This window comes from Morone saxatilis, unplaced genomic scaffold (assembly GCF_004916995.1).
Source record: "Morone saxatilis isolate NCDOM2014 unplaced genomic scaffold, NCSU_SB_2.0 Contig21, whole genome shotgun sequence".
Classification (NCBI taxonomy): Eukaryota; Metazoa; Chordata; class Actinopteri; family Moronidae; genus Morone; species Morone saxatilis.
This window is the reverse complement of record NW_023339774.1, coordinates 8,598,707-8,609,450: the sequence shown is the minus strand read 5'-3', so window position 1 is coordinate 8,609,450 and position 10,744 is coordinate 8,598,707. Positions and strand designations below refer to the sequence as shown.

The 10,744-nt window shown below is 39.8% G+C and overlaps 1 protein-coding gene across 1 annotated transcript in view; it reads left to right on the top strand.

Annotated features, from left to right (window-relative positions):
• Nucleotides 1–5,791: 5,791 nt before the first annotated feature.
• ank1b (ankyrin 1, erythrocytic b) overlaps nt 5,792–10,744 on the top strand; it is a 63,606-nt gene continuing 58,653 nt past the window's right edge. Inside the window, exon 1 of the mRNA XM_035668293.1 lies at nt 5,792–6,206. Coding sequence (XP_035524186.1) covers nt 6,081–6,206 — 126 coding nt within the window. The 5' untranslated portion in view covers nt 5,792–6,080. The remainder of the gene's footprint in view (nt 6,207–10,744) is intronic.

Below are 10,744 nucleotides of genomic sequence, written 5' to 3'. Positions count from 1 at the left end.
TTAGATCAAACTAAACTGTGGAAGAAATCAATTTAATTTCTCAAATTGCCAACTATTCATTAAATCTTACCTTCAAAAGTACGATTTATTCTTGTTTTAAAAATCTGTATCAGATCAAGAAGACTGTTTATTATATTTTGTGTTAACATAATACTTTACATCACCCTTCCATTTCAACATTAATTCAACAATATGTCACATAATCTATTGAAAAGTCTTTTCTTTTTTTTTTTTATATTTGTCTGTTCTTTCCCTTTGCCATGATTAACCACGGTAGTATTGGTATATGGTAATAGTGAATATATTCTCAGAATGAAAAATACACCTTCCTGTGGTGCAGGGGCTGAAATTGCTGAGCATACTCAAGTGCCTTTTTTGTTTCACTGTTTATCTGCATTGGTGCCCTTACATAGTGATGTGCTATTTCTACCCTGCTGAGCATTCCTTAATGGAGCCAGCAGAACAGTTCTTTAAAGGGTTATACCACGGCTTATTGTTATGCTGAGGTAGCTTAATTGGATGTTATGTTGCACAAAAGTCACAATATTTCGGTGGGTTTTAAAGGGGGGACAAAAGATAACACCCCTACAGAACAGAAAACGAGGCAAGATGTAAAAAGAAATTATGAGAAAAATATTAAGTAAAAATAAAAAGCAGAGGCATTTCTTTTTCTTTTTTTTTTTATCATACAATACAGTATTTTGCTGCTGGCAGCAATGTTGTAGCAGATATTTCAGAGTGCTCCTACTAAATGCTCCATCCTCAGTGTGTCCTGTGTGTCAGATGAATATTTTGAAACTTTGCTGACACCTACAGTTTCAAGAGTGTAAGTGTGTAGAGTGGTGTGCCTGCACGACTACAGCGGTGATAGTAATAGTGGCATTAGGAGTAGAGGTAGAAAAAGTGTGTAAAAGAAACTCAGGGAAACTCCTCCTTATAAAACAGACAGAAAATGCCAACTTAATAATTGAACCAATATAGTCTGCACTGTTCTGTGAATCTCTATATAATGTACTTTAATCTACTGTATGTAAGGTATAATCTTAAAAAAGACTCATAAAGTTTAATAGATCCTTCCATTTCCATTCTTCCAAATCCTGAACTGTATAGGATTTTGAGGTAATCACATTATGAAATGACTTATAAAAGATTGCCTTGTTGATAAATTATTTGATGGACACTGATGGTGTCTATTCCAAGAACAACGTGTAGAGGAAACATCACATCAAGGTGAAGAGAAAGACATGTCCTCCGTTACAACACTTACAACCTCTCTTTTCAGAGATGGGTGTGGACACAGCGGCACTGGCTGAGTCCCAGAATGTTGTTTTTTTTGCTGAGGGAAGTGCAAGCCATCGTCAAGGGCAAAGACCAGTGGATACAGCGTCTGCTTTGGAGTTAGGCCAGATGGCATGTGACACAATGGGAAAGACACTGCAAAACAGTAGGGCATCTCAGGGACATTAGACAAACATTCCCGTAAAATAAATTAATGTTTGTGCAGCAACAGTAATAGTAAAGTCAAAAACAGAAATAGAATAAGGCAGGTAGTTACTGGATCTAAAAAACATAATGAAATTATCACTTTAACTAGGCACGTATTTTAACATTTTCTGCTTAGATACAATCAAATAGAAAACCTTTGACGTGTAGAGAAGTTAAACTGGGAATAACTGTAAATATCATAGTCATAATCACAATTAGAGTAGTCCTGAAACAAGAAATCAGCCATGCACACTTTCATATATATGCATACAGCCCTGACTCTTATCATCACATAAAAAGCATGTGAATTGATAAATGACCAGTGTACTTAAAATGTAAGTTAATAAAAAAGATCTTGTACAGCAAATTACCATTATTCAAAAGTATGACTGAACAACACCAGAAGCACCCACACGCATGTTTTTGGGACAATTTTGTAAAGACTCAAAGATGTTTTTCAAGCAAAACAGGGAGTTAAACTGCCCCAGGGAGATACAGAAAAATGTCCATTACTAGCAATAACAACCAGCCTCCACCTGATGGTGCTACAACACAGTGTACATGAGAGGGTGAGAGACGTTGCAGTGCAGGTTGAGTCTTTAAATAGCAGTGATGTACTTGTAAATCTCAGCACTGTGGAATCATGAATCACCATCACACGGGAAACAGTTTAATCTACTCAGGAATGTAGAGCGCGGCATGCTGGCAATAAATATTACACCTTCATGCTACACCGTATGTCGACTGATGAACCACGACTTGGCTGCTGCAACGCAAAATAAGGAGGGATGGTACACATAATTCACCCATGTAGCCAGAGCACAGCTGCCCTGTTTCTTTGATATTTAATTTTTACTAAGTGTTCAGTTGTTGAGTCATGGCCATGCAACAACCTTGGGAATCCTCTACAGCATGCTAAATATTCCCAAAAGCACTCAGGAGAAAATTGGAAGTGCCTTTATCTATTTTGCTTATGTAACACCTTGCCCAAAGATATTAGAGTGGCTGACACAGCAGACAATTTTAAAAACTAAAAAATTATCCTTGTGACAAATCTTCCAGTTCCCAGCAGTCAGTTTATTCCCCTTTTTTTTTATTATTGTTTGGTGATCATTATGGAGTACTGATGTGGTTATAGTCATAAGATAAACTTAATCACATCTAGGCCAATTCCAAGATGTCTACGCACACTGAAGCCCTATTCAAAAATAATAATAAGCAATGAAGGCCTACAGCTGTTTCCAAATACAAAAATCATATTTTTTATTAAGAGCGGAAATATTATAAACCAATTGGAGTATTATATTTGTTTCAGAGGTTAAGACTTTTTAGTTAGTTAGATTTTAAACAGAATCTTGTGTGATTAAGGAGTCATCGAGTTTATTTCACTACACAACCCCTTCAACGTGTGTGCAGATGCCAGTCAATCACTTCAGGTAAACGGTAAATGAACATTTTTGCAGCTTCATCATTTTCCATATTTAGCACACTGAGTTTGGCTGAGGAGCTGGTGGAATCGGATCTGACCGAGCACCATTATTGTCATTGTTTTCATCAGTGATAGATCCCATCTGCTCCAGATCCTTTTTACTGTATGTGACGTCACCACTCAACTGTTCTTCATCACTAGTGTCAGCAGATTTATCCTGCTGTTATTTATGAACAAAGGCATGCACATTAAAACCTAACCACCAATTAATTGCCAACATTTTTTTGTATTTATTCTAGACATTTTGGATTTGAAGTTATAACTGTGCCACCCAGTTATGTGACAGGCAGGTTGAGCCTCACAGAGAACAGCCTGAGAGACAACACCTTCACAAGGTTGGAGCCCAAAATGAACCAGATAACTCATTACATAATAACAAGTCCATGAGTATGCAGGAAGATTATGGTAAACAAGTTGTTTAGTATTTTATTTGCCTTTCTCATCCTTTGTTTGAAGATAGTGTGTTTGTGAAATGTTAGCTTGTGTTAGCTTACTTTTTCTTTCACTAACAAGCTAATTAGAAAATAGCAAGTATCACTAGCCTTTATTACAACCTAGCAAAACACAGTTGTTGTCCCCATTTTTGAAGATAGCCTAAGTCTAAAAAAAACGTAATTTAATTTTAGCTAGCTAGGTAGTGAGCTATCCTTAGTTCACCACCTAGCGGAACATTGACGGCTAACACGGTACACACTGCATTAGCAGTGAGGTCGTTCAGGTAGCCAGTTAGCAGCCCAAGGTAAGTGCTAACTACTTAGCCCCGCTCCTTAGCAATCTCACTGCATCTACTTAGGCACACACACACTCACTTTTAACTTCCTAGCATTGTTGGGACATTATCCTGCTTTATCATGTTAGGCTTAATTATACACCAGATACACAAACTGTGACTAAATCCAGTAAAATAATGCAGTTCAGTGTTTTATTTTTTATCCTCCCATTATGCTTTATTTATTCAAGTGTCTAAGTGAGTGGGTATCTAAAAGGTTTGTGCCTGACAAAGACCATTTGACTCTACTGAATCAACCTCTACGAGAGCATCAATTTCAGTTTTTATGATGTGCACATGGCCTTGAATGTACATATGCATCTCTATGAGGGTCATTTCTTTGTGGAATTTGGAATAATGGATCTGGTTACACTGACCGCTATTCCACAAAACTATTCTGCCCCTGAGGCAAATCTATAGTGCAGTGGAGGCTATTGCACTATTTTGTTTATTACCTCCAGCTTAATAGATCCATTAGCATCAGGCACAAGAAAATACAAAGCTGTCACTCAAATGAATGCACAGTGAGACACTTAACCCACCCACAAACACACAATTATACAGAGGCACACAAACACTGAACGTTAGGGTTCATATTATTAGGAAAAAGGAAAAATGTCCTCAGAGGTATTGTCATTGCAGAGAGATTTTGAATATTCACATATAGCCACAGTATTGATTTTCACGCCATGCCGTTGGGCTTGACATGATGGAATGGATCTGATGGTAATCTGTTAGCAGAAGGTGTCTGTGGATATGAAATGTATGTATTCCTAGTCTTGTCACATGGTCTCTTTGTTGAGGGCTATGCTCCACGTTGCATTGCAACATCATTCTGCAGAAAGATGATGTTGCACGGGCGGGAGGGGGGGAATACATTAGACAGATAGAGAGAGAGTTTCTGATGTCAGTGCGTCTTCCCTCTGAAGTTGAAAAGTGGGCTACAGAGCGCAAATACATCATGTGAGTATGTGTACAATGAGATGAATCGTACGCTATTTTCATACTGATTGCGTGATGGATGTAATTAATTTTTCAGTTGCACGTGAGACATTTTTACAGTTATTACGTCAACAATTAAAGGACAACATGTTATAGTCTTCATAGAAGTAAGTGACATGCAGTAAAGTGACATATAGTCTAAGAAAATAACAATAATTTTGCAAAAATTATAAAAAGTTCTAGGTTTTTGTCGTATGGGTATCCAAACATAGACTAGTCACCATTTTTAATCCTATTATCTGTTCATTCTGCTTTACTCATCTGTTACTGAATGGCAACATCAAACAGCCCTGCATGCCCTCCTGACGTGATGGAAAGAGAGAAAGTGGTGGAATGAAAGGGGAGGGAAAGGACATGCAGTTTTTATGAAGCATTCATGTTGTTGATGTTTTTCTCCCTGTCGGCTCCTGACATTAAACATGATAGAAGTAGGCTGGTGTAGATGTTAACGTATGGCACCACGTTGCCTTGCCACCTTAACATCAGCCTTTGACAGTCAAAAAGTGACCACGCTGTGCAAAGAACCATGCCGCAGGAGAACAAGCACACAGATAATGTATATTAGACAGCAGCTCATATCCATTTCTATTTGACAAGCTTCCATCTATTTAACAACTCCTCTTTCTCTCCATCTGTCTCCAGGAGGGAGGTGCCATGAAAAAGCCATGGTCAGAGGGAGCCAAGACATGAGGGGAAAAAATGAATATGAAGGCATTCCACAGCTTCGCCCTCATCTATGTACCTCACTTATGCAAGACGCGGCGGCTATTGTGAAAGAAAAGCAGTTTGGCAGAGAAGAAAACTGTGGCGGAAGAGGCAGCGCAGCAGGGAGAGGAGGACATTTGACAGATTAAAAAGAGGGAGCTCTGCAGCAGGATCTCCACCGCGCTGAATACAGGACTGCGTGACTGGTCTGTGCAAGCAGAGGGAGAGAGAGAGGAGAGAAGGGAGGTAGGTAGGACAGAAAGAAGGGGGAGGGGAGGCAATTCAGCGCAGTGCAAGCTGACTGGGTGAGTAGCAGCCGCGGCACAGGCAGCAGCATCAGCACCACTAGCTGTAGCAATCCTTCTTTGTGGCTGCTGGAGGCTGTCTTGTGGCTGCCGTAGCATCAACATCATCCACATACACACTACTATCTGGACACAGGCGTTCCCTCTGCTTGCCTTATACACACACATGTCGTGGTGGCCACCAGAGGAGAGGTGGTGACTGACGGGGCTCAGGGGACAGAGGGACACAGGAAGAGGAAACAGGGACGACTGGTGGTAGTGCAAACCAGAGGGGGGCTGGAGCAACGGTGACTGGAGCAGCGGCAGCAACAGTAGCAGCGGCACCATGGCGCAAGCCGCCAAGCAGCTCCGCAAGACCAAGGACCTTGCGGAGGCCGCCGCCCAGGAGCAGAGGGAGAAGGAGGAGGAAAAGATAAAAAAGAGGAATCGATCCAGGGACCGCAGGCGCAAGGTATGGCTGTACTGTCTCAGGAGACAGGGGAGGTGACGGTGTTTCTTACATCCATCCTTCCTCCTCCACCTGCCTTTCTCAATCTCTCTAGCTGTCTCTCTCTCACCGCGTCTATTGTGCAAGATTGGTGAGGATAGAATTACACATGTATAATTACACAGTGGCCTCAGCTGGTGCGTTCGTGTGTGTGTGTGTGTGTGTGTGTGTGTGTGTAGGCTAACCAGTCAAGTGCATATACTCTGGTACAGGTTGTGTTTGCTCGGTCAGATATTTAGCTCCAGGGGAAGGAAAAGGAGGCTGATGATGATTGTTATGCCGTTAGAGGTGTGACCAATATAGGCTGTTGGTTAAATAACAGGCAATGTCATTTTTTTCTTTCACATGACAAACAATTTGGGGGATTTCAGCCCTACGTGGGTGCAGCTCATTCATATTAATGCAGTGCAAGTTCAGTGTACTGCACGTACGTGTATTTTTATGCATATAATCACATCACCTTTAACAGACTTTGCATGCTCTATTCTCCCCCCTACGAAGCTGTGCTGGTCTTAGATTTGGTGTCTTCCCCCATATTACAGTTTTTTTCATTGGGGGAGATGTAAAATGGAGGGGGAAGATGGAGGTACACTCTAATAATAGATGCATTTTTAACCCATCTTTATATCTTTTCTGGGGCATGTTTGTGCTACATGTATTGTTCAGTTAAGCAATCTATGCTAATGATTATATCATCTGCTGCTAGTAATGTTTGTTGTGTAGAATATTAATATTTAAATGTGTTGTCGCAAACTAGGCACACAAGATATCATCCTGTAGGCATGAGAGCTCTCATTTACTCACCTCTCCCCCTGCCCTCTCCCACTTTAGCTGTGCCTTTAGGTGCAGATTTTATTGGTCGTGCCGCCTTGCACTCGTGCTTGCCAGCACTGAAATGATTTATGGAAGCGCATATTATCTCATGAAAGGTACTTGTTGAATGGATAAAAAAAACTTTTATGAATTTTATCCCTTAGTGGAATTTACAACATTATGCCATGTACCAATGGGCTCTGTGTTCAATGCAAGACATGTGTTTTCTGTTCCTCCTGCAATATTTCTGTGTGCACATATTGATGTTGAGTTGGTGACAACAGAGGACAGACAGATCTTTTCATATTCTCTTGTGTGTGTGTGCGTGTGAAGAGAGCATTTGTCAGAAAGACAGAAACACGAAGAACAGAGCTCGTCCAAAAAAATGGAATCTGCAACGAGAGCTGGGGTGCTCATGGAGAGCGTTCACTTTTCTTTAGAGAAGTTACTTGATGTACTTTCAAAATAAACCACATTGTTTGTCCTGACCACAAAGCAGTAGGGTTTGCTAAGCGTTTCAGAGGCCATACAGTAGGCTCTCAGCAGTATGTTCAGCGCTTTTTGCGGGTTTACTTTTTGTCGTAAGAACTCTAGTTAGCTGTATATTTTTGAAAAATAGGCCTCCATGCACTACCCTTAAATATTCTCTCATTCTTTATTTTTAGTGTAGAACAATGTGCGGAAACGGATGTAATTAGCAAATCCTTCAATTATTGTTATGTAAAACATGAAATCTATAGTTTGATCAGTAGAAGGGCACTTACAACAACAGTTCCATAGAAAAACGGTCAGATGGCAAAAAGATGAAGATTACATTGTGATGACACTTTATTATTTGATGATTACATAACTCTATCATAGATTGGATTACACTGGACAAAGCATAACTTGTTCTTGTCATTTCCCCCTTTTTATTGTGTAACAAGGCTAATTTCTAAGGTCGGCTTAAGTTTCAACTGTAACTATGACTAGGCAGTAAAAACAACTTTGTTAAGGTTTGTAAGGTTTTAAAATGGTTATGTGTTATAACTCTGAATACACTGGGCTGAGAACTGATGATAAAATGGGAGACATACCTATTGCAGTGTTTCCTAGACCAAGGGCGACCCACCATGGTCTAATTTCCCCCGCCATAATTTCACTACGAACCAAAAATACATTTACACGTCTCTCTAACATTGGGTTTTGCGCCGTTGCTTCAGCAAAGGATCTCTCACTCAAATTACATACGTATACGTGCTCGACCAATTAGTGGACAATCTCCCCTCGCTCTGCCCCTCTTACAGCCTACTGACAGTCACACTGCTCTGCAGAGAAACACAGAGAGACGCTCTCTGGCGCAGATACAGTGTTTATTTTACAAGCACGGACCAGGTAAAGCAAGACTGAACAGCAGTTAACACGTCATTTGGTACCAGTACAATTTATTATATTTGATTTTGGTAGACAGAAGCAGGTACAGATATACACATTTAGTCATTTTATCTATAAATGGTTTCTTAGTTGAATATTCTTAAGCTGCAGTATAAGTATGTATATATTTGTGTTTTAGATACACGAGTTAGTTCAGTTACAGTTATAGTTAAGTGAGCAAGTATGAAATAGGGGTCTATTGTTGGTGAGTAATGCTACATTATGTAGATCAGGTAGGCTTTTTTGTCTAATTCCTTCTGTATCTTTTGCTGTGTTTTGTGACATTAAATCCTCTAGATTTGTGATTTGTGATTATTTTGATCTAGGCAGGCTCTTCCTCTTTAAAATCCTTAGAGACCTGCTAATAATAAAATGACACACGGTATAAATAACTTAAACTGATGACATGATACGGCTGTGGGAACATTTTAGTCACTATTACTGATCAAAATGAAAAACTAGATTACCGAGCCCACAGTCACTGCAAGCCCAAAACTATTAATGCTATTTTACCCTACAGTAGATATCATTTGATGTAAAAGATCTAAAAGGCCATATGAGTGCTTACTCAACGTCACTGCACTTAGTAGCCATCTTCTGACCTTATGCTGTTAACATTGGCTGCCCATGTTTTATTTTACTGTTCAAAAATCAACCAAGCTGTTACGTTTAAGATTTCATTAATGGTCATTTGATTCATAAACATTCCCCATCTCAACTGGCTCATTTGTAAAGACTTAGGATGAAGTTAATTTGGATACACGAAAATATGCAAACCGAAGCACAATTTCTCAGTTCATCAAAATATAATTAACGGTCTCTTAGGTAAAATATTCCTGTAGTAAGTATAAATCAGCAAGAGTGCTCATCTAATTGTATCTTTGTTCACTCTAAAGAAGAAAAGAATGAAAAAAACAACAACATCAGTGTTGTTGTATTGTCCTCTACAGGATTTCACAGCTTAAGGCGCATTTCATGCTGCAATAAGGAAGAGTTTGTAGCAAAAAACAACCCATCTCTGCTTCACTGCTTCTGTCTGAGTGGCCTCTCTCCCTCACTTTCACCTCAATCATCCACCATGCCACTTTGTCTCTCTGTTCACTGTGTATCTCTCTCTGAATCTGTCTTTCTTCCTCCAGTAGATTGTTGCCATGCACCAAGAATGAGTGAAGAAGCAAGTCAAAGAGACAGAAAGGGAAAGTGAAGGCATAGGCAGGTCTTAATGTTCTGGGGATGTTAATTAGCTCCATTCGATGTAAATCAAACTCGGCAGCATGGCTTCTCTCTTCCCTACTCCTCCCCTTCCACAAAGGTCATCTACTACAGTGCTGACAGAGATTCTATCATAAGTCTGGATGGACTGAACAGTAATGTAGTTAGGGAATCTAAAAAAGAAAGTGTAAGGGCCGTTCTGCTAGCTCTGCTGGTTAAGGTGCATGCCATACAGCTGCAGAGTCTTAGTTTGGAATAGATCTTTGTCATCTACTTCAGTCTCTCTGTCTGTCCTCACTGTCTTGAGGCACTGTGAACAGACCTGATTGTTAATAGGATAACTGCGAATTTACTTGTGTGCAACTGCATTGCTTGTACACATTAATATTTTTCTCCTCAGTCTAAAAAATAGCTATAAGTTGCTCATCAGAGGAATAAAGTCAGCTGTCTGTTTGAAATACAGCTAAATGTAATGCATCGCATCATATGTGGAATAAATTGTGGAGTTCAATGCTTGGCTGCATTGACAGTATGTATTCTTGCCTCACTGGCTGTAGCAGTACCACTATGGATTACTATCTGACTGTGGCCATTATGTCTTGCATCATTGATCTCTGCTGTGTGTTTACTAGAAACTAGTCACAACACTCCAATGACCAGCATTGATTTATGCTGCAATGAATTAGGGATGTCCCGATCAAGTTTTTCTGGCCTTGATTCCGGTCTGAGTCCTTTAACACTCAGTATCTACTTACACTGAGTCTGATCAGAAACTTATATTTTACTAAATATTGATTCAAATATGATCCTTTGGCTGTGGGGTTGGCCCGGCTGGCAAAGGAGAGCGTTGCCATCAGGTGAAGGTGGAAAAAAGTAATTGGCTGTTGTTTTAGCCAATACTGATCCATTAGAAATATGCCCGGATCTCTACTATGAATACAAATCAGTTTAAAATTTCCAAACGCATGCAGATTTGGTCTCATGGATTGCAGCAAAAAGCCTGCAAATTTAAATTCTAGCTTAGTACACTACTAAAAAAGTTGGAAACACACATTTGGACAAAC